General features: G+C 38.7%; 1 protein-coding gene across 3 annotated transcripts; it reads left to right on the forward strand.

The window, feature by feature from the left end:
• The first annotated feature begins 304 nt into the window (after positions 1 to 304).
• On the forward strand, positions 305 to 24,686 carry RAB3GAP1 (RAB3 GTPase activating protein catalytic subunit 1). 3 transcript variants are annotated; one of them, XM_052792051.1, is made up of 25 exons: positions 306 to 427; positions 511 to 566; positions 1,301 to 1,376; positions 2,674 to 2,806; positions 3,045 to 3,123; positions 3,808 to 3,927; positions 4,508 to 4,673; positions 4,844 to 4,943; positions 7,955 to 8,036; positions 8,867 to 8,935; positions 9,696 to 9,769; positions 10,494 to 10,586; positions 12,006 to 12,175; positions 12,513 to 12,611; positions 12,990 to 13,162; positions 14,183 to 14,237; positions 14,517 to 14,885; positions 16,008 to 16,145; positions 17,784 to 18,011; positions 18,522 to 18,618; positions 18,708 to 18,811; positions 18,921 to 19,036; positions 20,324 to 20,426; positions 21,993 to 22,013; positions 23,393 to 24,686. In XM_052792051.1, the coding sequence occupies exons 1-25, from the start codon at positions 410 to 412 to the stop codon at positions 23,630 to 23,632; spliced, it is 2,979 nt and encodes a 992-aa protein (XP_052648011.1). In that variant the 5' UTR covers positions 306 to 409; the 3' UTR covers positions 23,633 to 24,686. The 3 variants fall into 3 exon arrangements, 2 of the variants coding, with proteins under 2 accessions (XP_052648011.1, XP_052648012.1); XM_052792052.1 differs by lacking the exon at positions 21,993 to 22,013; XR_008235934.1 differs by lacking the exons at positions 20,324 to 20,426; positions 21,993 to 22,013; positions 23,393 to 24,686 and having other exon boundaries at positions 305 to 427; positions 18,522 to 18,605; positions 18,921 to 19,034.
• The last annotated feature ends 720 nt before the right edge of the window (positions 24,687 to 25,406 follow it).

The following is a 25,406-nucleotide window of genomic DNA, read 5'->3' on the forward strand; positions in this document are numbered from 1 at the left end:
CACACGGCGACCCAGCCGGTAAGGCACTTCGTTTACCCTCTCGGGCTGACGGAGCCGGAGAGCCTCCGGGAGCAACGCACGCCTCAGCTTGGCACCGCCGTGAGGTAACCGGCCCAGCGGGAGTCTCCTCAGCAGCGCCCGTGAGGCACTTCAGCCAGCCGCGAGCGCGGAAGGGCCCCGCCGGGGTGTCCCCTCCCGCGGTGGGCCTGAGGAGAAGGGCGCCCGGGGGACGGGGTGGCTCCGCTGCCGCGGCGGGCAGCCGGGCTGAGAGGGAGACCGGCCGGGACGGTCCGTGAGGAGGCGGCCGGCGGCCCCGGGGAGGGACGGCTCGTACCGCCCTCCGCCGCTTTCCCGTGAGCCTCTGCGCCCGGCGGCGGAGTGCGGGGGGGTGTCCCGGCAGCAGCGCAAGATGGCGGCGGACAGCGAAGTGAGTGTTCCCCCCTCTCCTCCCCTGCGCTCTCCGCCGAGGCGGTCTCCCCGCTCACTGCTTCTCCCGCTCTCTCCCCGCAGCCCGAGTCGGAGGTGTTTGAGATCACGGACTTCACCACCGCCTCCGAGTGGGAGAGGTAGGTGCTGCCGCCGGTCCTGCTCCCCTCACCGCGGACCGCGGCGGGGGCCCTGCCGTGTTTGCCCCGGCCCGCTCCTGCCGAGGGGAGCCGGGGGGCCGGGTTGGCCGGGAGCCGGTGGCAACCCGGAGCCTCGTCCCGGCCGTTCCGGCGTGTGTCCGCGGCGGGGGCTCAGGCCGCAGCTGATGAGTTGGTTAAGAGGATCTAGTCAAGCTCTTTCTGAACTTAGTGAAAGATCTGGCTTAATATCTGTTTGCAAGGGATTAGAATCAGCATCTAGAAGGCTTCTGTGTTTTTTTAAGGAGCTGCCTGATTATTAAAATAGTCATCTCCTAGCTGAAGCCTTTAAAAGTTAGTAGGACAATGCGTTCTTAATGTATTATTTTTTTAAAATGCTTTTTCCAGTGACCATGTCTATGACAGAAGAAGGCAGAGATTCCAAGCGCTGTGTTTTAAATCTGAAATTAGTTTATAATTTTGTGTCAAATGCTTATTTATCTGTGAACAACGCTCCTAGCAGTTGCTGCAAGTAACTATCATCTGAAATGTAAACATAGGAGGACCATTTTATTTGTACAAGGAAGCAATTTTTCCATTTTTATTGAGATACTTGGGGTTTTTTTGTTTGTTTGTTGGTTTTATAAGGAAAAACATATTGCTGGCTTTTAGGGAGCTAAATTATAGTACAAGCTTAGTGTTCAGCAAATATTAATGCCTTTTCCCCTCCCTAATAGATTTATTTCAAAAATAGAAGAAGTGTTGAATGACTGGAAACTTATTGGGATTTCTTCAGGCAAACCTCTGGAAAAGGTCAGTTACTGCTTCTGAATTTTCTTTTAGAATTTGAATTGCTAGCTAGTAATACACACATATGTTACGTGTATTGCTGTTTTCTTAGGTGTGGCAGATAATGATTTGTATTAAGGAATTTTGCTTGTAAAAGTGACAATCTGACAAACGGTTCCTGAAGATTTATTGGTGGGCTGTCTGCCAGACAGGCTACTTTGCTGATAAAGTTGGATCTTTGTATAGGGCCGAGTGATTTTTTTATTCCCATTTTTGAATCTGGAAATGTGGTTGAAGCTGTTCTAAATTCTTAAGGAGTTTCTTTTTGCCCTGCCTTGTGCCTTTGTCACACCTGACATACTTATGATTGAGGATTGTGTAGTACTACTTGTGACTCAGTATGTTTCATAGATCAGAGAGGTTTTTTTCAGAGTCTAATTAGAGCCTTTGTAGCACTTTCTCAGTCCTGTAAAATGCAGAAGAAAGTGCTGAGCTTTTCTGCGTACTAGTGCAAATAAATTCAGCTGGTCTGGATTAAATGGCTGCTGTGTTTCCAGAGGAATTTTATGACTCTTAATTTTAGTCAGGGTACAGAATATTCAGAACAAAAACTTATGTTATCTAATTAACTAGTTTTCAACCTTAGCTGTCACTGTATTCCTACATGTCTTCTTTTCTAGACCGGACCTCTCCATTTCTAGTGAGAAGACACCCTTTACGGATCAAAGGGTTGTCCAAGTTGCTTGTTTTTTTTAGTAGTAGCATACAATTCTGTACAGTGATGTTGATTTTTTCCTAGAAACTTTCCTATGCTGTATTTTTGTTTAAAAATTAATTATCCTTACACACAGGAGTTTTGCAAATTATAGAAACAAAATCATTTATCAGCAAAAGCATATTTGAAGTAAATATTAAAGTAGTAGTTGCGTAGAATGGTATAGATATAGATAAAATCCCAGGTGGGAAACTTCTGTCTTTGGGCAAAGTTGAGGGTGCATATGCCTAAGATGCGTAGTTGTATATGAGAGGACATATCTGCCTCTTTATTGCCATATAATTCTGAAGACTTCTCAGGGGGCTGTCTGGTCCTTAAAATGAACATGATTATTGGCAACACGGATTTTAACATTCAGCTACCTTTATAATGAAGGGCTTTGATAATTCTTTTTTTGAAATTAAACCGTGCTTACCTATTTAAGAATAAATATTTAGCAGTAGAAAAAGATGAATAAATAGATCGTGTTGGCAGTATACTTTTTAACGCTTACGAATGTTAACCTAAATTTATGTGATCAAATAGTATCTTTTTTTTTTTATGCAGGGTGTATACACCACAGGAGTGTGGGAAGAGAAATCAGATGAAATTTCATTTGCAGACTTCAAATTCTCAATTACCCATCATTTTCTTGTACAAGAACCCAGTGACAAAGATGGGAAAGAAGAACCGGTAGAAGGTAGCACGTAGTTCTCTTAGGACATGTATCTCTGTAAGGATATGACAAAAGACAATTTCAGAATGTGGAATTCATAGTGCGTTGATTTGCTTCTGTGTGAAATTTTCTGGGATCTGATGAGTGTGATCTGACATTTCTGCTTTTAGTAGGCTTTGCATTCATCAAATTGCTAATATAAGTAAATTTTAAGTCAGCTGAATGGATGCTGATGCTCCTACGTATCAATTTTTTTTCACAGATGCCCTTCCTCTGCCTATGCAGGACTTGCTGTGCATGAACAATGACTTTCCTCCTAGAGCTCACTGTCTGGTAAGATGGTACGTATACTGTCTCTCATCTTTAATACAAATAAGCATAGCAATTGAAAAATCTTCAGTGCTGGCACAATCACTTGTATATTTTTTTCGATCAAGAGTTAAAGCTTAAGTAAAATGATTCTTTGTACTGGACACAGGAAAGGAGTGCAAAAAAAGCCCACCATAGTGGGCCTATCTTTACTTCCCCCCACCTCCCACCCCCCCCAATGTTTTTTTTCGGAATTTCATAGACTAACCAAGCTTTTATATTTGTAATATTTAGATGCATTCTTAAAAAGGAAAGCTGCAGCACCTTAAGAAACAACAACAACCATATTCTTAGTAATGCACATCTTTAGCACATTATAGCATTGTTCTAGAGAGATTATTTTTATGTATAGTTACAGTTGTTATTAATGTAAAGTAAAAAAACTCAGGACTGATCGAGCTGGAAGCTCTCACGTTATTTTGAGTACAGTGTTTGAATGCTGTTAAGCTCTGGTAGTTTGTGATTTGAGAATCTGCAGCACTCCATGCCCACTCAGTTCTTGACCTCTCTGAAAGAGGTACTCACATCAAAATAACAGATACCCCAGTCTGTTGGTGACAGTTAGGTTATTTGGGTTACAGTATTCCTAAAAATTCTGTGTTTCAGCTGGCTTGCTAAAAAAACAGAAATGGGTTCTTTTTTCTCTGTCTCTTAAGGTATGGCTTACGTGAGTTTGTGGTTATTGCTCCGGCTGCAAATAACGATGCAGTTCTTAGTGAATCCAAATGTAACCTTTTGCTGAGTTCTGTTTCCATTACACTGGGGAACACTGGCTGGTAGGTGAAAGCATAAACCTTTTTACATGTCCATGTAAAACTCTAGCATACTGCTGTTGTGAGGAAAAAGTATTAAATTGTTAGCAAAATACATTAAGACTGTTGTATTTGCACCACAATCCTGTTACAGAAGATTTTAAAAAAAAATTTCCCATGGAAACTTAAAAAAGATTGATTCAATGTGTTGTTTGTATTCATTATTGTTTAAAAACCTTAAAAGCTTTTAAAAACTGCTAGAAGTTGTTGGAATAACTGGTATACAAAATATAACTTTTGGAAGAGGATTTCTTCCCCATGTGTGGTAACAGTAACTTTCTAATCTTTCTCAAAAAATATTTAGACTGAAAATTAGGTAACTTGGATAGGGCTATGCTTATGACATGACAATTTGTTAGGCATTCCATTTAATGGTGAAGTTAACAGTATTTTTCTTTGATTCCTATTAAGTGTTTTAATCTGTGTTCCACTAGGAGAAAATATATTCTAAAGAATATGAAATTATGTTAAAATATTTAGTTAGTCTTAAAGACTGCAAGACAACATGACCTTTTAAATAATCTGAAATATTCATGTTTTATAGTCAGGTACCACTATTTGTACAAATACATCATAAATGGCGACGAATGTATGTTGGAGAATGTCAGGGTCCAGGAGTTCGAACTGACTTCGAAATGGTTCATCTCCGCAAAGTGCCAAATCAGTATACTCATTTATCAGGATTACTGGATATCTTCAAATCCAAGATTGTAAGTGCATCTGAATGTATATAACTGATATTAAGAATAATTATTTTATTACCTCGTTGCTTGTAGATTCACTTCTGTCTTGTAGAGATTTTTTTTTTGTAAGGATGAGGCTTACACTGCTGATGCCAACAAAGTCTTTACATTGAATTTTTTTCTCTAATATTTTCAAGGGATGCCCTTTAACACCACTGCTTCCGGTTAGCCTGGCTATTCGGCTTACGTATGTGCTTCAAGACTGGCAGCAGTATTTCTGGCCGCAGCAGCCACCAGGTAGGAGATTTGTGTCCTGAGAATAACTTGCTTTAAGATAAACAGTCAATGCTACAGAAAATGTTTGTGTATCTTGCCAGAAGAATTAAAACATTTTCTGCATTACTAGGAAAGGCTTCAGTTACAACTACCATCCCACTCCCCATGGCAGGCGAGCAAGCTTAAAGCTGCTCTGAAATCATGTCTGTGGCTTATGGTTGTGACGGGTGTTTTGGTTAGGGCTGTGCCTAGCAAAATGCTTTCTTATTAGCTTTTAGAGATATAGTGATACTTCTAAAATGGTAGTATCTATTCAGAGAGAAAAGGGTGACTGGCTGTGGATCTGTAAAGATTTCGGCCCTGAATTCCTTAGGGAAATATTTGGATTCAGGTTCTAGTAGCTGCTAATATGTCACAGGAGTATTTGTCAATTATTTCCATAAAGTAACTGATGTTAATACTTCACTATTTAAGTGTATTAACAATGGGAAAAGGACCTCACTTGAGTTAAAAGTTTGGATTTTTGTTGGTTTTGTTTACATGTTGCTAAGTAAACCAAGCAGTTGATTTTTTTTTTTTTTTTTTTTTTTAATGCAGGAAAAATTTCTGGTCAAACCTTTTATTATAGTAGCCTTGTATGAGGGGGGGAAAAAAGGGTAAAGTAATGTGTAGTCTTGAATCTAAAGTACATACACCAGACTTGATAAGTTTATGCCATAGTGATGCTATTTAGGAAAAACAGTGAGTTTGCTCACTTGGTACTCTCACAATGAACTCTCATATGTTTGCTTGGTAGTAACACTTTCTTCCTTGGGTATCAAGGATTTGTTTTTAACAGACTTATTTCTATATAGGTAGCATCAGAAAATAAATTACAAACTCCTCCTGGCTCAAAGGTAAACAAATCTGTAGGAAAAAGGTAGATGTTAGTTCTTTCATTAGCAATGTGGTATTTCAGGCACAAGGTAGTGGAGCAGTGAAAATGTCCAAGCTCTATTCTTGACTTGGTAGTAGTTTTACGTAACAAGGTTAAAGTATTTAGGGCACACTTAAAGAGACAGAACCTGTGGGACCTTGGTCTGGTTACCTAATTGTTTGGCTTTCCTTTGCTTTAAAAAAAAAATCTAAAAAAAAATTCTTACACTAATCAGAGGTATGTGTTGAAGAAGTCTGTGGTGAAGTTGATCCTGTGTGCTTTGTACCTAAGGAATGTTGATAGTATGTTTAAAGAGAATCCTGCTCTTTAGGGTCAGAGAAAATCGGTGCTGTTTTAAGTGATAGTTTCTCTTTGTAGGTAAACCAAGTTTACCTAAAGAACTTGGGAAGCTAGTTCTACAGATTTTATTTTTTATTATTTCTGCAGACACAGAAGTCTGTTTTCTGTAGTCTTTCTCTCTGCCTTGCTATAGTTATTCACTAAGTCAGGATCCCTCGTCTGTGATGAATGAGTTGTACCACTCTGATCCTATCTCTTGATTTGAGCAGTGTCATGGTTTAACCCCAGCCAGCAACTAAGCACCACTCACTTCCCCCTCATCCAGTGGGATGGGGGAGAGAATCAGGGAAAAAAAAAGTAAAACTCATGGGTTGAGATAAGAACAGTTTAATGGAACAGAAAGGAAGAAAATAATAATAACAACAATAATAATAATAATAAAAGAATTGGAATATACAAAACAAGTGACGCACAATGCAATTGCTCAACACTCGCCGACTGATGCCCAGTTAGTTCCCGAGCAGCGATCCACCCAGGCCAACTCCCCCCAGTTTATATACTGGGCATGACGTCACATGGTCTGGAATACCCCTTTGGCCAGTTTGGGTCAGCTGCCCTGGCTGTGTCCCCTCCCAACTTCTTGTGCCCCTCCAGCCTTCTTGCTGGCTGGGCATGAGAAGCTGAAAAATCCTTGACTTAGTCTAAACGCTACTTGGCAACAACTAAAAACATCAGTGTGTTATCAACATTCTTCTCATACTGAATCCAAAACATAACAGTATACCAGCTACTAGAAAGAAAGTTAACTATATCCCAGCTGAAACCAGGACAGAGCAGTTTGAATAAATTCTACTCTTTTAGAGGATTCTGGTTAAGGGAGCTAGTGCCATAGTGTATTGCAGAAAGTGGAAATGGACAACATCATTTTTACTGCTGTTGCTACATGCAATTGTGGTTTTCTGTTCATTGTGGAGAACTAGACCCGTACTTCATTACCCTCACTCAATTAGCTCTTCTCAAATAAATCCAAAGAATTTAAATGTCTTTTATCTTCTCTGAAGAAGAAATTATGTAATTAAGTTATCCAAATACCTTTATCTGTTCTAATACCTCACTTGTTTTCTACGTAAACAGTTTGCCAGATGCATTTAAAATTAAGGATCAGATACTGTAATAGCATTATTGTAATGGCATCACAACACATTACTACCCATTTAAATTTTTGTTCCGTGAAGGCTATTTCTGATTTATATATTTGAAGGATATAACATGGGAAGTGGCTGAGGATGCTGGGAGGCATCTTTAAGTACCTGGGATTACAAGGAATCTCCCAGATCACTGGGTTAAATCTTTAACTGTAGGAGACATATCACTCTTTTCATAAAATTGTCAGTCTTTTTAAAAGTAGTTGGTTTTTCACTCTGTAGAGTTGCTCTTCTGGAGTATTCCTTTTCTGCTTGGAACTGATTTCCTGCCCAAGTATTTTTATGGCAAATTAGTGTCTATTTGTTCTTGTGTCAACATAGACTCTTTAAGGCTGCCTTTATAGCTGTAATCTTTGCCTGTATGAAGGGAGTAACCTTCCCTCAATATGGATTACGAGAATTTTATGTGTTTTTGAATGTTCTGTTGCATTTCTGCTGGAAACAATTACTTTGTATGCTAGAATTGCATTTTCATAGCTCTGTCTCCTTAGCTGCTCAGCTATTCTCTGGTCATCCTACATGCTACAGTCTTTTCACCGTGAAATTAACATGATATGCTTCTTAAAATATTCCATAAATTCTGTGTGGAAAATGTACTGATCTGTCTTCAGATATAGATGCTCTAGTTGGGGGAGAAGTTGGAGGCCTTGAGTTTGGGAAGTTACCATTTGGTGCCTGTGAAGATCCTATTAGGTAAGATAAGAGTTCAGAAAACTGTGTTTTATAACTTCCTTAATGGAGGACTTAAAGGTATGTTATTTCAAGTCTTAGCTTTGCCTGCCTATCACTTAGTATGTCCCTAACAGATATTTAATTATTCAAGTACATAAGAAACATCTGGGAAAAGTAATGGTCTAATAGCAAGTAAGACCATTTGCAAAATTATCTAATGATATTCAGAGTTCTAGCTCCTAAATCTTTCACCATAAACTTCTGGAGTACTCCATTAATCTCTGAAACTATTACGTCGAAATATACCTTAATTGGAGATAAACTTTAAAAATGGTGTGCCTTCATTCAAGGGTTGGACTCGCTCTCATCTTTTATTTTGACATTTGTAGAAGACTTAAATTGAGAGGGTCTGTAAACTGAGTTATTACAATCTCTCTGTGTCTACTTCTGAACAGCCTGTCACCACTTAGCAAATCTAGGAACCATTTTAATGTATTAGACATTGTTTAATGCTGTAGGCAATTCATGAAAGGTGTTCTTTCCTCTGTACCTGGATGGGTAGAATACAATGCACAATCTCTCCTTTTGTAGAGAGAAGTTGTGGGAGAGTCCTGTATGGCAGGTACTAGTAGTAAAGTTTAGCGCAATACTGGGTGACGTGCTGTAGAATAGCTGATAGAATGTATGCAGCGAGAAAACTCATTGGAGAACATGCACATTTCTGGATGTAGCTGCAAAATACATAGAGGGACTTAAATATGAACTGTCACAAATACCTTTCAAGATCTTAACTATGATGGAGAGAACACTTTCTACTAGCACTGAAAGATTTAAATCTTGTTTTGTTTCAGTGAGCTTCATTTAGCTACCACGTGGCCTCACCTAACAGAAGGTATAATTGTCGACAATGATGTTTATTCGTAAGTATTTTGTCTGAGTTGCAAATATCTAGAAGTGTACTGTATTTGTTAACTACTGCATTTTAGTGACATCTAAAACGTTGCGCGTAGCTTTGTGTGTGAAAGCGAACCCATTTTGAGAAATGCTAAGGTCAGAACATCTCATTTGTGAAAACACCTTCTTTTGAAATGCATTTCTGTGTGAGAAAATATTACTGTATTGTAATCTCAACAGAACACACACCTCTATTGTTGGGCATATTCTTGTGCTAGACTTAAGTCTTGTGTATTATGTATTTCTTGGGAAAGATTATAATGGAACGTGGGAAGCAAAAAGAATTAACTGACTGACATCCCTCTCCCAAAAACTATGATCCAGGTTTTCTACTAAGCCTCCTAAAGAGGAAGAACAGTGTATACTGATACTTAAGAAAGAACTAAAAAAAAAAAAAAAAAAAGTGGTTTATTGTTTTAATTAATGCAGAAATGCATTTTCAATGTTAATACACTTTAAAAGAAGACAATTCAGTTGTGTTGTAACTGAATTGTTCTCATGTGTTTCTTAATCATGTTATGTATGTGGATGAGAACAGGGACTCTTGCTTGCTTTTTAAAGTGTTTGTCATGTTCTCCTGTGGAATGTGGTGTATATTATGGCTTCCATGGCCTAACTGGCTATGACATTCCATTATTGAGAATTTGATACTCATTTCTTGCATACTTATGGTGATAGCATGACGCTTGTGTTTTGGTTTTTTTTTGTTGTTTTGTTTTTTTCAAGTGACCTGGATCCTATTCAAGCACCGCAGTGGTCCGTGAGAGTCAGAAAAGCAGATAACCCTCAGTGTTTATTGGGTAAGACATCAGAATTCCTATCTTCTCTTATGGCTTTTAAGCTATTAAGTTGTGAAGTTAGGATTGAATTGTTGATCACCTGATGACTTCTGTTTCCTCACTCCCCTTACTTTTTTGAGTGGACAGTATCTTGGGCTTCTTTTTCAGCAACACAAACTTTGCAAAAACATAACTTTCTCTCGTAGGTTATTCTGCATTTGTGTGCCATGAACTTCATTGCTCTTCTTACTTCACCAGGTTCCAGAGAATAAGCATTTGCTGTGTGTGTTCTGTGAAAATTTAGGTTTCCTAGAATCTTTGAATTTTATGAAGTGCTTTCTGCATATACTCATTTCCTTAGTTGAATCGATCTCTTTGACAGGCAGGATTGGTATGCTTGGAGAGCTGTACTATTGTCTGTCCTTGCCTTTTAGCTTGTAGGGAAAAGGGCTTCAAAACTAAAAAAAAATTAACGTGCTGCAGAAGTTTCATCTTGCTTTGGGTGAAGAAGTGGATTAAACTGCATGCAGAACTGTGCTCTGGAGAGGTAGCTGATAGCTGTCTAGATGCGCACTTTCCTATGCTTTAGTTATGTGGTTTAAATATTTGTGCTTCAGAACAAATTATCATGTTCTTTTAGATGAAAAGATAAAATTTACCATCCCTTAGGAATCACTTTGAGGGTTAGTTTACTGTTCAGTGAGATTTTAATTGAGTAGTTGTTCAGAAACTTTGTTTCTTGTAGGTGACTTTCTTACTGAATTCTTCAAGCTTTGCCGTCGGAAGGAGTCAACTGATGAGATACTTGGAAGGTCTGCATTTGAAGAGGAAGGAAAAGGTAAAACTAAAATCTTGATGATTTGTGTTATTTGATTTTAATTGTTAGGCATTTTCTATAATACTCCTAGGAATTTTCTGGTCAGTGCTATGTGGTATGATTTCTCATGAATTCTAGGCAAGCTTAGCTCCCAAAGGCTCGGAGGACAATTGCCTCTGTTATAGTTGTTGGGGTTTTTTTTTCTTCCACTGGAAAACAAGAGTTTAAAATTTGAATAGTGAGTACAAGAGCTGGTTTTGAGCAAACATCAGACAGATTTGTGTGCATCTTTTTATGTATTTTTGTATTTTTCCCACTTTTTTTTTCTGCTTTTTGAAGTACTATGTGATGCATGTTTTAACAGCCAGTTTAAAGAGTCTTTAATCTGTTTGAGAGGCTTTGCTGTCATCTTCCAGAAAAAAACCCCAAACCCCGAAACCACCAAATAAAAACAACAAGCCAAAATTACCTGACCAACAAGTCAGACTTCATCCCAACAGTAGTGATACTGACATCTTTTTGATGTCTCTGTCCCTTTCTTTTGCTTTTCTTGCTGTATATGGTGAACATTCCCTTCTTTCCTGCCTCTTGTCACCTTTTCTTCCCTCCAAGTGTGGCCCGTATCAATGTATTTTCTGTGGTTATACTTGGTCTTAGTTTTGAAAGAGCTCGCTAGTTAGCTTAAAAAGGTGTTGGACTGAGTAGGGTATGTGTTACTCTTAGTGCTTGACATACAGTCTCGTTAGCCCTCCTTATCTCTAATTTTCTTGAAATGGTTTTTCAGGCTGCTGGTAATTACTCAAATTTGTCTGCCCTCTTTTTAACAACGTTAATTCATTTAATTGTAAGAGAGGTTCTAAAGTTTACCAGCAACAACTCTGGAAAAAATCTTTTGATTTGAGGAGTTTACCTGAGTGAGGACTCTAAAACAGAATTGTGCTTACACCATGTAAGGTCATATATATAGTGATTAATACTGGATTTATTTAAGGCTTGTCTAAAGCTCTAGCATATGCTTGAACAGTCTTTGTTACATCTAAAATGTATTTGCTGGTTTCATGTATAAACAAAGTTTAAATACTAGCTTGTCAGCAGGGGTTTTGCTGATACTCTGCCTGTAATTGTCTGCAAGTATGCAGTACTACTACAGTAGGTGGCAGGCACTGTCTACAGCCAACCCAGTCTAGACTTCATTCAGTAAAATAAATTAATGGCAGTCTTTGACTCCTTTGTGACCTGGTGCTGCTGCTTTATCTTTGAGGCTAAGAACAGTGAATATAATGTGTGGAACCTGACAGCACAGGGGTGTAGCTTTGGTTAACAGCGTGTTAAAAGTCAATACAAGATACACAGACTGAATATGACAGGTGAACTTTTTTTAAGAGACGGTCTTGTGGGCTTTTTGGTTTTGTTTTAATTATTTTTATTTTATTTTTATAGAGGTTGCTGATATTACCCATGCTTTGTCGAAGCTCACAGAGCCAGCACCAGTCCCAATCCATAAATTATCAGTCACAAATATGGTTCACAGTGCAAAGAAAAAAATTCGCAAACACAGAGGTGTAGATGAATCGCCTTTAAACAATGAAGTTCTGAACACTATTCTTCTGGTGAGCTGTCTATGCATGTTAAATGCTTATAAAACATGTATTTCATGCTTCCACTGATGCATTGGGTTTATAGTTTATGGCAGAATTATAAATAAAGGTCTCTGATGTCAGTTCTTTTATTTGAGTTGCATTTATCAGCTTTTTGAGACAGCCCAAGTTGTTACAAGTCTCTGCAATATAAGTAGACTGAAAATGAACTCTGAACTCTGCTAACAGTTTTAATTCTGGGGATTGTTGGTATGTAACCAGCAGTAGCTTTAGGGAGAAAGTGGGAAAAGCAGGAAGAACCATACTGATGCAAGTTTGGATTTTTTTTTTTTTCTTCCCTTTCTTGAAGTTCTTATTTCCTGATGCTGCTGACAAACTTGCAGATGGATTTGAAAGCAGAACTAGCACTTCAGCAGGAAACAATCCTCCTCCAGAGAATGAAGATTATGTAAGTTTTACTGAGTGACACTCATGAGAGAGAGAGAAAGCAATTTTGAGTGCGTGTTCATAGAGACTTTACTGTGGCTGCCCTATGTCTTGTAATAGATCATTTTTGTAAAGATGAAGTTACCTTTGTGGAATCTCCAGGTAGAAATAGTGAGGGTTTTTTTGTTTGTTTTGGGTTGGTGTGGTTTTTGTTGTTGCTGTTGTTTTTCCTTCTAATTTTTTTTCTTTCTTTCAAAGACTTCAATTTTTTGTAGGTTATACTTACAGGCTTAAAAATGTTATTTAGCCACTTGTATTGTCAAACAGGAAGGAGATTATATGGTTTTGGAAAAAATGCCATTGTTCCTGTATGTCCTGCTTTCTTTTATTTCTTATGTAGAATCTCTTCAGTCAGTTTAAATCTGCTCCTTCTGATAGTCTGACGTACAAACTAGCTTTATGTCTTTGTATGATAAACTTCTACCATGGAGGAGTAAAAGGAGTGGCACATCTTTGGCAAGAATTTGTGTTAGAAATGCGCTACAGATGGGAGAACAATTACCTTATTCCAGGGTAAGATTTTTTTGTTGTTGTTGTTGCTTTGTCATAGAAAATATTCTTTGTTTCAGGAACAGAGTGAGTTTACTATGACTTTGAAACATACTGGTTGTTTTTTTAAATTGCAAATATTATCCTCTATTTTTATGACCCTACTTCCTTAAATCAAGAAAGAATAGGGAGTAGGGAAAAGCATCTGTGCCCGCCTTTGAAAACAAGATGCCTGGAGGAAGCTCAAGTTAAATAGCACTCCACTGTGTGAGTGAGGGTGGGGGGTGAAAAAAAGCTTATGCAATTACTTGGCTTCCAGTTTATCATTAGGTAAAAATGAAGGAGCTGATATAGGGAGAAACACGTTTGCTTTGTGGTGTAGTTTTGCCAATTTTCTAAGGGAGCTATTCCAAGTTCCTGCTGGTATAATAGCCTTTTCAGGTAGTTAATGCTGTCTCAAGTATTCCAACCCTTCCAGGTTATGTCTGCTGCAGTGGAGCTTGTTGCAGACCAAACGAAGGGCTCTGTCAAGATGAGACATCAATGTAGAGTAAAAATATTTTTTTTTTTTTTTTTTTTTTTCAAACGGGGTGGACTGGCCATTTATTCACTAGTTTGTACTTTCAAATGGCTACACTAACAAACAAAAGGGAGCTTGGAATATATAGAGATCACTCTACTGTATCATTGCAGTTTTAAAAGTAAAGTCAAAGGTGCTTAAGTTTTGTTTGAAAACAGCTACCCTTTTAACATCTAAATGGAAAACTGACCAGGAAATACAGGGTGTGTCTGTTTTGTACTAGTGTGAATGATCTCTGAGCTTCAGAAATGACCTCTAGGAAATAAATGTAGTTTGACTTCTGGGGCTTGCTCTGTCACTAGCTTGTCTAACGAGACCATAGATGAGCTGCATAGTTGAAATGGTGGGGGTGGGTTCAATGTGGATATTTGCCCCTCTTTTGGATTTCATATGATTTAAGACCACATGTGTGTGAAAGATTCAACTTTATAATTGATAATGGTTACACTTCTACCTTTTGTTAGATTAGCTAATGGCCCTCCAGATCTGAGATGCTGTTTACTGCATCAGAAACTTCAGGTAAATATCCCAAATTTAAGAATGATTTTTCTCCTAAGGAAACTGTCAGAATTAAAGCAATTAATTAGCTAAATATATTGTTTTTGTAGATTTAGTTATGCTTGTATTCTTGGGTCTGGACTTCATTTCTTGGGAAAATCTTTGTTATAGCAACAAGTGCAATGGAATTATAATCTTTTAGAATTAGAAGAGATTTTTGGTGACTCTCCAAGTTTTTCTGTGACATTGTTTCCCTAAGAAGTAGTTGCTAAACATATTTTTTTCCCTTTGACTTGTTAGATGTTAAATTGTTGCATAGAAAGAAAGAAAGCAAGAGATGAGGGGAAAAGGGGGAGCATGCCTGATCGTTCACCTGGTGCTACTTCTGGTGATACTGGCAAAGGAGCAGACCACTCTGGAGATAACCCTGATAAGGAAAAAGAAGTTGGCAAGTCTTGGGAATCGTGGAGTGACAGTGAAGAGGAATTTTTTGAATGTCTAAGTGACACAGAAGATCTTAAAGGAAATGGGCAGGAAAATGGAAAGAAAGGAGGAGCAAAAGAAGGCAACAAAGAGTCTGTAAACTTAAAACCAGAAGGTCGTCTGCATCCACATGGAAAGCTGACGCTGCTGCATCCAGGAGAGCCTCTCTACATTCCAATAACACAGGTTGGGTAGCAGGAGCTGAGCCAGATGCAGTACGACTCTCATGCAATATGGCTTATACCTAGGATTGTGAAATTGGGTATAGTTTGCAGGTTATAGCCTTATCTGTACTTAAAATTGGTAAGTGTTTTTGGCCTAAGACCTCGTTTTCCATTTTTTAAAACTTGATGAGGCTGTTAAACTGAAATCTCACATGCTCTTTGTTTTATTTGAGAATGGGTGTCCTTACCAAATTTCACTCAAAACGAATTTTTTTTAAACAAGAATTAAGCTGTCTTGCCTACCTTAAATTTGGGTTTCTTTTTATTTCCAGCTCTTGAGGCATCTTCTATCCCCTCCTTACTTTCTTTCCTGTAAAGTGGAAACTGCCATGGTCCTTCCACCGTGAAGATTTCTAGCTGACTGACCAGAGTACTGGATCAGTTTTGCTGCTGCTTTTTTTTCTTTTTTCTTTTTTTTTTTTTTAGATATTTCACAACTCGTATCTAAAAGGCCATAGTCATCGGGTTTTGGTACCATTATCTAAAGCAGGTTTATCATCAAACTACTAGAAATGTTACCTGACACAGACTTTCTTGCAGAGTGACTAGGGTTGAAATAGAAAGCAGTGGTGTCAAAGGAAGTAGTTTGAAATCAGCTGTGCATGAAGAATACAGTATTTTTCATTCACTTGAGAGAAATTATTTTTAATGAATGTTGCTTTGCATGGCTAAAAGGTATGAGCAGAGAGTAGTCAGGCAAAATGTTGTCAATTAATTATGTGCTGACAGCATCAACGGCAAAAGTTCTACATTGCTTGAGGTGGATTTTCATCCATCTCAACAAAATATTATCAGTCAAACACTTCCTGGACTTTATCTGGATTTTGGCATTTTAACAATACGTCCTTATATTGTTACTTCATTCTCAGGTTGTTTTCCTTTTAGTTTCTTTTTGTTAGTGTCGTCTTCAGACGCGCAGCTTTAGGCTAAGCAGTTTAAGCAATAGAAAGTTATGATTATTTCCTCTGAGTACAAATAAAACAGAATGAACTTTTGGTGACAGGGAGCTTTCCACTTCTCCTTCCTTAATAAGGGCTAAGTCTAGGAGAGCTGATTTGTAAACTTGTCTTTTTCTATGTTGCAGGAACCAGCACCCATGACTGAAGATTTGCTGGAGGAACAGTCTGAGGTACTGGCGAAACTAGGGACATCAGCAGAAGGCGCTCATCTTCGGGCACGCATGCAGAGTGCCTGCTTGCTCTCAGATATGGAGTCTTTTAAGGTAGTACTACTTGAGGAATTCTGTGAGATTGCTTTCTTCTTAAACTATCCCTCTTGCTTGTGTTGAACAATTTTGAAGGTTTTACAGATAAGGTGTTTTTTCTTCCCTCCACAAAACAGTTTCAAAATAGTTTGAAGTTGAAAATAAAAACCTATTGATAAAACTCTTAGAATGTTTCAAAATTTATGACTATCCAGTCTATTGTGCTGTAACGTTCTGCACGATGTCTTTGGGAGGGAAAAAACTCCCAAAACATAGAGTTGATAAATTTGGAATTAAAGCTTGGACAGGCCCATAAAAAATGATGTCAGAAGAAAACTGAGCATCAAAGTCCTGAATCAAAATTACATGTTTCTGCCTCCCACCACCTTGTAGCTTTCCTTTAGTGTCTCTTACCTGTACTTCCCACTGTGTCTAGCTTTGTAAAATGCACCTTTAATCAGACTCCAAATGGATAAAATGTAAAGGAGGTGTAAAGAAAAAAAAAAAAACAAACCCACAATCTGCTAACATGTTCACAATTCTGTGTATGGACTTTGGGGAGGTGGACATAATTTTTATGTGTAGTTGAAGATGTTTTGTTTTTTAGTAGGAAGGGTAAATTATCACTATTTAGAAGTTTTATACAGCTGTTAATCAAATTGGGACTGGACTAGCTGGGGTGTTGGGTAATTTGTTCCACTTCTTTTCTGAGCTCTGCAGAGGGAGCTAAGACCACATACACTGCTGTCATCAAAGGATCTCAAAACTAACAAGACTGGAGATTCTGTCATGATATAGCCATACATTTTAATTTTTAAAAAATTATTGCAATGTTGCTTTGAAGTAAAAGGGTACAGATGTACTGCAGAGTAAGTATTTATAACTTATCAATATCGGTTTATTAGCAGTGACTCATGTCATATTAGATAGATGTAGTGATGCAAGTGATCTAACAACTCAGAGTAAGAATATAGAACCATAATTTGAAGCAGAAGTGCCCTCCTAATAGGTACATAGAATAGAAAACTGGGTTTCCTTTTATGTTCTAGACCTATGGATGTATTTATTTGTGTTGAGATTGCATCTATGAAAAATGAAGTTGTTTTTGTTTGGGGGAGTTTTTCAGTTTTTTTAAGTTCCTTTTTAAAGGAAGAAGAAAAGGTGAATTTTATTACTGGAGTGTTAAAAGATGGAAAGTCAGTGCTGAAAGCATATTTATGCAGCCCAGTGATTCTTTTAGGCTTGGGCTGTTTTTCATCTAAGCTTTTAAACGTATAAGCTTATACATAAAAAAACTAGTGAAAATTCATATTTATTGCATGTATCAGGTACCAGATAGGAGCTTGACTTAACAGCATGATTTTGAGCTTGCCTGAAATAACTGATGAATGTATTGTTTTGGGGCGATAAGAAGAGAGTTTCTTTGTTTTTGTTGATGGTGTGGGTTTTACCCCTTGCCATTGTCTTGGCTTATGCTTTATTCCCTCACCCTCCCAGGTCTCTTTCCTAGTGTACAGTCTGATGGTGTGAACAGAATTCCCTGAGTTTTAGCTCCTAGCCTATGCTCAACCCACTAAACCGTATTGCCTTCCCACTCAGGTTAACGTGTTTTTATAGGATTTTTCAGGCACAAATTTTATCTCCTCTTCATTCCAGGCAGCTAATCCTGGCTGCTGTCTGGAGGATTTTGTGAGGTGGTACTCCCCTCGGGATTACATTGAAGAGGAAGTGGTTGATGAAAAGGGGAATATAGTAATTAAGGGCGAGCTGAGTGCCCGAATGAAGATTCCTAGCAACATGTGGGTAGAGGCCTGGGAGACAGCAAAACCAGTCCCAGCCCGGAGGCAGAAGAGACTCTTTGATGACACTAGAGAGGCAGAGAAGGTAAAAAGCTCTGTGGCTAGTGATAGTCTGATCTGTAATGCTTATACTAGCCTTTTCTTCTTTCTTCTGCGAGATTTTAAATGCGTTGTTGCACTATATTCTTGGAGTTATTAAACTGTTTTGTATGTGGCTTAGGGTTAATCAGAAATTCTTGCTGCCATACAACAGTGTGTTTGAAGTATCTAAAATAATTATTGTGTGGAATGTAACTTCACAAGCTGTATTACTTAGGTACTTCTTTGAATTACTAGTATATAAAACATTTTTATCTGCATGTGTGTGTTAGGAAACTAAAGTGTTCCTAAAAGATAATTATTTTTAGTTTCATTCTAACCTGTTGAGACTTTAAGCAATCACTGAGGATTCACGTAAAACTACCTATTGAGTCCTGTCTTACAATGGTGCTCCCTGCTTGTGAATTCTTCAGTGTAGGTCCTCATCTTTTGTAGTTAGCCTTATCTTTGGGAAGTAGTTTTGATCACTAATAAATTAAATTTTCTAATGTTATAGGTGCTTCATTACCTTGCAGTTCAGAAACCAGCTGACCTTGCAAGGCATCTGTTGCCTTGCATCATCCATGCAGCTGTACTCAAGGTAAAGGAAGAAGGTAAATAATGTTTAATAAATCATTAAGATATTTTAGGGTGAACACTGATGCAATAATTACAACTTCTTTGTTTCTTTTCCTCCTAATAGAAGCACTAGAAGATATCTCTTCAGTTCAGAAGATTATTAAGCAGATAATATCCCATTCCAGTAAAGTTCTACGATTCCCCAATCCAGAGGACAAGAAGTTGGAAGTAAGGCTTTTGTAGTGGCTGGGGCTGAAAACCTAATAGACTTTTACACTGTTCGTGGGAGTGCTAAAAGAACATCTTTTTGACTTTCACTTTTATTAAACTCCTGCAGGAAATCATTGCTCAGATTATGAGTGTGGAAGCTATCATCGCCAGGGCCAGGTCTCTGAAAGCAAAATTTGGGGTAGAGAAATGTGAAAATGAGGAGGAGAAAGAAGATCTACAAAGGTGACGTGATTTTTTTTTTTTTTCCCCTTTCCCTCCCTGCCCCTGGTGTTGTTTTGTTTTTCCTCTGATGCCCTTTTTTTGTAGTTTCAAAATTTAGGACAGATGGAAGTGGTGATAATACAGAAATAGTAAGGAATTGTATTTAGTAGCTATAAACATTAGGTATCCCTGTCCCTAGGCTACCTAGAGGTGTTGTATGTGAGTACCCTAAATGCTCGTCTAAGTAACCATCTCTTTGAAAACATGTGATACGGGTTATTTTAATGGAATTTGTGGGGATTTAATTTATTTTTTCGTAATTTATTTTTTCATGTACATAAAAGGTATATTTGATGAACTTTGTTACAATAGAGGTAAAATTAAAAGGACTAGGAATTTAGTACTTTCTATAACTAATATGGGATGGAATACCCCTCCCAAAGTTACATTTTCTTATTCTAGTCTCCTTATTAATTTGCAACATATTACTGAGGAACCGTATGAATGAAAAGGGACAAGCCATGTTTCATTGCTTCACTGCCTGCTGTCAGATTATTTACCTATTGCTTAAGATGACTAATAAGTAACATTAAAAAAAATAAGAAGTTAACTTCTTGCTGCTGTGCTGTTAGGGAGAGATGGTATTTTTGTAGTACATGTTGGGAATTCAGAGGAGTGATGTCTGACCAAAGCAATATCTTTGTGCTCAAAAAAATTGTCACGTTGTTACTACTTCTGAGTGGCTGAGATCCTGAAGTCTTTTCATGTTGAATTTATACATCTGCATTAGGAGCCTGGGTTTCATTTATAGTTAATTGAGAGAAGTAGTCCTTCCAGAAGCTGAATTGCAGCCTAGGTGTTAATTGGCCCTGCTGCTGGAGTTGCAACACAAACAGCTATGTAATTCTGCCTTTCCTGACCTTACGTGGGAGGCTGCTGTGCTCAGCTTAGTTTTGAGCTACGCTATCTGTGAAAGAACAGCTGCTTGTATTGGCATGAAAGAAAGAGCGACAAGGTAGGAGGGAACAACTGAAGGCTAAGGGGTTTTTAGTCTTTAGGGTAGAGGGAAAGGAGTAAAGGGATGAAAAGGTGATGATAGCGTTTGAGTGGGCTGCTGAGAAATGTCAGGGTTTTTCCTTTAAACTTTTAGAATGGAGAACTCTTGAGAGTGTCTGCCAGTTCTCGCTCTGTGCAAGTGATGCTAGGTGGAGACCTCCTCACTGGAAACAACTCTGGTTTTAGATTAGCAAACTGGATACAGCTGAGAATTAAACATTCCTTTTCCTTTTCAATAATTTGTACCACCAGATTCGTAAACTGTCTCCTAGAGCAGCCGGAAGTGTCAGTTATTGGTGCAGGAAGAGGACCTGCTGGTAGCATTATTCACAAGCTGTTCGTGAATGCTCAGAGGGTAAGAGAGAGCTCTTGATTGCTTTGCAGCCACTTCTAATTTATGGAGTATGAAGCAACAACTTACCATATGATGCCAGTTTATTTTGTCTGCATATATGCATGTATTGTCATAAATGTGCTTGAGGTTTTTTTGTGATGTTCAACATGATTTTGGCAATAACAACCTTGCAAGGTGAGAGAAGAGTAAGTGACCTGGGATGTGAAACAATTAAAACCATCTGGGTAGATAGAGGTGTCACTGATGTTTGATTTACTTCAAATGGTAACATTGGTAATGCTGTTATGGCACAAATTTCTGCTTTATTGAAGTTACACAATATATGCAACATCACAGCAAGAACATTGAAGTGTGTTGATTATTTCACATAGGAATGTAGAGAAATGTCATAATATTTAATATTTTAGAAGTAACTTTTTAGACTGAGGCTATACTTGGAATACTTGAGATTTCTTCTGTGGAAACTAGAGTGCTTAGGAAGAATTTCAGTTCTTTTCCAGTACAACTCTACATTCAGTTTACTTATTGCCAGTGTTGCATCTGTTTTCTGGAAACCCTTCCCCAGCCTATATTGGTATAAATGCTCCCTTTTTCTCTTAAGCAGTCTTTGTAGTAATTAGCCTTAAAGTATTGATTTCCAAACTTCTTGGACTGCAGTAGGCCTTCGGTTTCTGCTAGAATTACACCTGTTTGTAGCATCAAATTATCTAACGAAAATTTAACTGCAGTGGTAATAACAAGGCAGCATAGTATTGCAGACATCTTAAAGCCTAAAATCCCATTTGGAAATAATTGCTGTAAAAATGTTGTGATTGGGTATTAAACACTTTTAAGGTATGGACACTTTTGTAATAATCTGTATTTTGCAACTCAGCATAAAAAGGACCATTCTGAAAACAGACCGCGGTTATTCTGAGAAATGAAAATCGGAACATTTATTTTATCCTTCTAGTCTCTAGGGAAAATCTGGTTGCAAATCTCAATATGTCAACCAACCTTTCTTACGGACTTCCCTGTAAAGCATAAGATTGTGCCCTGTAAGCGTATGCACTTGCCTTTTTAATATTGAGGCATTATGTTTTTAAAGCTGAGTAAGCATTTCTAGTGTTAATGTTCGATAAAGATGTATGGGTATTTCTAGTTTGTTTGGGTTTTTTTTCTGTTGAAACATCAGTAACTAAAGCTAGGTAACAGATACTTCCCACTAGTAGCTGGTCACTGTTAATTAAGACTTCTTAGTGGGACAGGAGCTAACTTGCTACAAAAAACCCCTCGTGTTTAATCTACCATGAGTTATTTCAGTAGAGAGCTGTTTGGTAAATAGAAGTTGAATGACTTCCTTGTTCATTGCCTTTCAAACCCAGACTCCTCTCTATGAGTTGTGTAAAATGCGTTGTTATATTCTCAAGTTTTCTCAGGAAAATTGTGATAGCAAATGCATGTTCTTGGAAGTAGAGTGCATGATGTCTCTAAACCTACAATCTCCTTCTAACCTCTTGTAAGTCACCTCTGACTTGCCTTTGTTTCTATCTTTCATCACTGGTTCTTTTCTCATCCCTTTCCAAGCTGACTGAATCTTCTGATGAGGTAACCAACTTTGTCCCTCGTTTCCCACTCATCTTCCCTAGCTGCATAGAGTTGAACCTTTTGGTAGATATAGTACAGCAGCCTGGTTTAGTTTGTACTGTGTTCACATATTAAGCATAAAAACAATTTTGTGTTTCCAGAATGGTTTTTCCTCATTCACAGACTTTATTTTTAGAGCCTAACAGGTAGTGAAAAGAGAGAGAAATCTTTAAAAAAAAACCCCAAACAAATAAAACCCCCACAAAAAACCAAACCAACCAAAAAACATTTCTTCAAGTGTATATTAACACTTTCTGATGCTGAAATGTGTGGCCTTGCCTTTATATTCTTCTCTGTTGTCGTCACTGTGTGTTTATTGAACAGCCAGATGTTTTGGGGTTAGGTAGACATGGACAGTACCTGAATGTTACAATCCTAGATACCAGTATTTACTGAAACTACTCTGCTGAACTTTTTGGACAGAGATAGAGGTTTGGGGAAGAACTGGGGTAACTGCGTGAAGAAGTGGAACACAGGGAACATCCTCTGTTGGTTTCCTAGAACTGTTCTTATGGGAACAAGTGCCACTTGTCCCTGGTGACTTCTCCTATGGCACAGGCTGCAGATCCGAGCGGTGCTGGGTCCCCGCTCCTGGGGAGCGTGGCGGGGAGAGGGGTGGGAGCAGAGGTGCAGTGGGGCAGCTGAGAGGGGCCACGAGGGTCGTCCAGTGAGTTCTGCCTTGCTTCAGTGACATTGATAAGCTTGAGTTGTGTACAATTAAATTAGGACCCTCTAGGGTATTGGGGGATGTGTGTGTGTGTATATATACATGTAATTAGGCAATGTTTATTGGGCTGATTGGAGCATGCCAGCTGTTCTGCCAGTATTCAGACTTCAGTGTTGCTGCTGACTAGCTCTGAGGCAATGAGCGTTGATGGAGATTGCACAGCGTCTCGCTTGCTCTGCAGTATCGTTTCGGCGAGCCTCTCTCTGGCCATGAAAAGCAGATATCAAAGTAGTATTTTGAGTTTGAAAAGGCAGGTGACTTTTTCTCAAGACCCCAGTAGTGGTGCTGGTTATTTTTAAAAGGAGGCTGGCTTGGCCTTGTGTAGCCACAGAGAGCTGAGGAGGGACGCCTGCTTGAGAAGGGGGCGTTTCGTCCGGTCAAAACCTTCGCTTCACTGTCAGAAAATCAGGAGCTTGGGCTGAGCTTCACCATCACACATGAAGGTTCTTCCATTTGATTGTGCGCAGTTTATTTCTTGACATCCCATTAGTGTCTTGCTCTGTGTACACATAAAGCCTTTTGATGTGTTTACATTTCTAATCTTCCTCGTAAGTATTTTCTGAATCCTCGTGTTAAGAAACAGCTTATAATTATACCTCTGCTCTTATTTAAGGTTTCCGCAGTGCCTCCACTTGATGAAGAATTGAAATCGGTTTCATCAGAGGAGCGAAGGCTCAACCCGGGGACTGTTTCAGATTTCCCACCACCCACGGGTCGCGAGGTGATTTTGCGTACAACTGTCCCCCGCCCCGCAACTTACTCCAAACCGCTGCCCCAGCGCATGTACAGCGTGCTGACAAAGGAAGATTTTCGGCTTGCAGGTGCCTTTTCAGCGGATACAACGTTCTTCTGATGTAACCAGCTGTGTTACCTTGTGTGTCTTCACAAGTAACATGCTGTTCATTTTCCTTCGGGGCAGTTAAGGTTAGCGATTGATGGGCTTGTGGTGAGGAGACAATACGGTCATCGTTAGTGACGGGAGGGTCATGTTCCCAAGGACGGAGCTGAACTGGCAGCTGAGAAGGATGCCTGTAGCAACTCTTAACTTGGAGGTTTGGAATAGCTTCACAAGTAGGTTTAATCAGATCTTTGGGGAAGAAAGTTTAGCAATCTCCTCTCTGTCCAAAGGGAGTGTTTTGGGTTTGGTTTTTTTTTTTTTGCATTAGCTTGTTTAATAATGGACATGAATTGGCTGTATGGAAATATTTCATGTTGAAATTCATGCAGAATATGCTGCTTTACAGTTCTTAATCAGACTTTATCAAGTGACATTATTCAAATTGATGTGCAAACATTAAGTAATTTGTACTTACTGCTAATCATAAATATTGAGCCCAGTATTTTTTGGTTAATCACTAAGTTGCAAATACTTTTAAAATATCCTTATTCTTATTTAAGGTATACAGTACATTCTAGTTCATGCTAAACTCTCCTAGCATTGCAGCAGTTGTCCAAAAAGATCTTGTCTTGGAGACTTCTCCCAGACAGACAGAAATAGATTTGGGGGTCTAACTGGACAGTAAGCCTGACTGATAGCCTGAAGTGGATCACTGACAGTTTTGGGTACTTGATATCCTTTCCCGGCACCCAAGGGCCAAAGCTGTATGTGAATGACACGTACAGAGGTGTTCCACTGTCAGCAGCTTGCTGGCATTTGCAGAGACCCTTTGAATGCATACTGTGTCTTTGAGCTGATACGATGGAACAATTCTACCCCCTGCTGTAAATTAAGCCCACCGGCTGTCACGCAGACACTCTGAGGTGTATGTGCCAATGATGTTGCTTTACGGTGATCTTTGTGTGTTTTACTGAGAATCAGCAGAAGATCAGCATTACTTTACATAATGAAATGTAAAAACAGCTACAATATTGTTGACATTACTCAATAAATCTGAACTTATTATTGACTTCTTTGGGTACCAGCAGTGGTTTTGTCAAAACACTTTTTAAATGTCATCCTTCCATAATTTGTACTAGGAAGAGCATTGTTTATGACTGACTACATCATTAAGTATAGAAAGTTAAGTTAAGTTCTGCCTCAAATAGTAGGTTCCTAGGTGTTACCCTAAAACTTCTCTAAGGGGCTAGAGTGCTCCCCTCGGATAAAACTGTAGCAATGGGAAATTCATTTTTTCAGGATCAAGAAGAATTAATTTTCTTCAGAGAAAATCTTATCACGGAATTTGTTCTCCAGGCTGTTTGTGTCTTACCTGGGGCACATTCCTCTGATAGGCATGAGAAAGACAAGGACCAATTTAGCTGTTGTTTAACTGTCTAGCTGCTTTAAAAGAAATTGCACTAGGCTAATCACTGAATAAGCAGTCTTTAACTTAAGCTTCTCCCCCCCGATACTCTTGGTTTCCTCTTCTCCCACCATGCTGTCTTAATGTAAAATTTCATTAAAGTGTGGCCTCTTGTAAAGGCTGTATAAACTTGAACACTCCCTCACTTCTTTCTTGCTTACTTTGTTATCAGGCTATTCTTACTTGGTCTTTTAAACTGCTGAAGAGATGATTCCCTTAATCATACTCAGACAACATAAACATGTGACACTTCTTTCAGGCAGTTAGTTACCTAAAGGTGTCTTTGCTGGAAAAGTCCAGTTAGTTTCACTCTATAGGAAATGG

The sequence above is a fragment of the Harpia harpyja genome, chromosome 7 (genome assembly GCF_026419915.1).
Source record: "Harpia harpyja isolate bHarHar1 chromosome 7, bHarHar1 primary haplotype, whole genome shotgun sequence".
NCBI classification, from domain to species: domain Eukaryota; kingdom Metazoa; phylum Chordata; class Aves; order Accipitriformes; family Accipitridae; genus Harpia; species Harpia harpyja.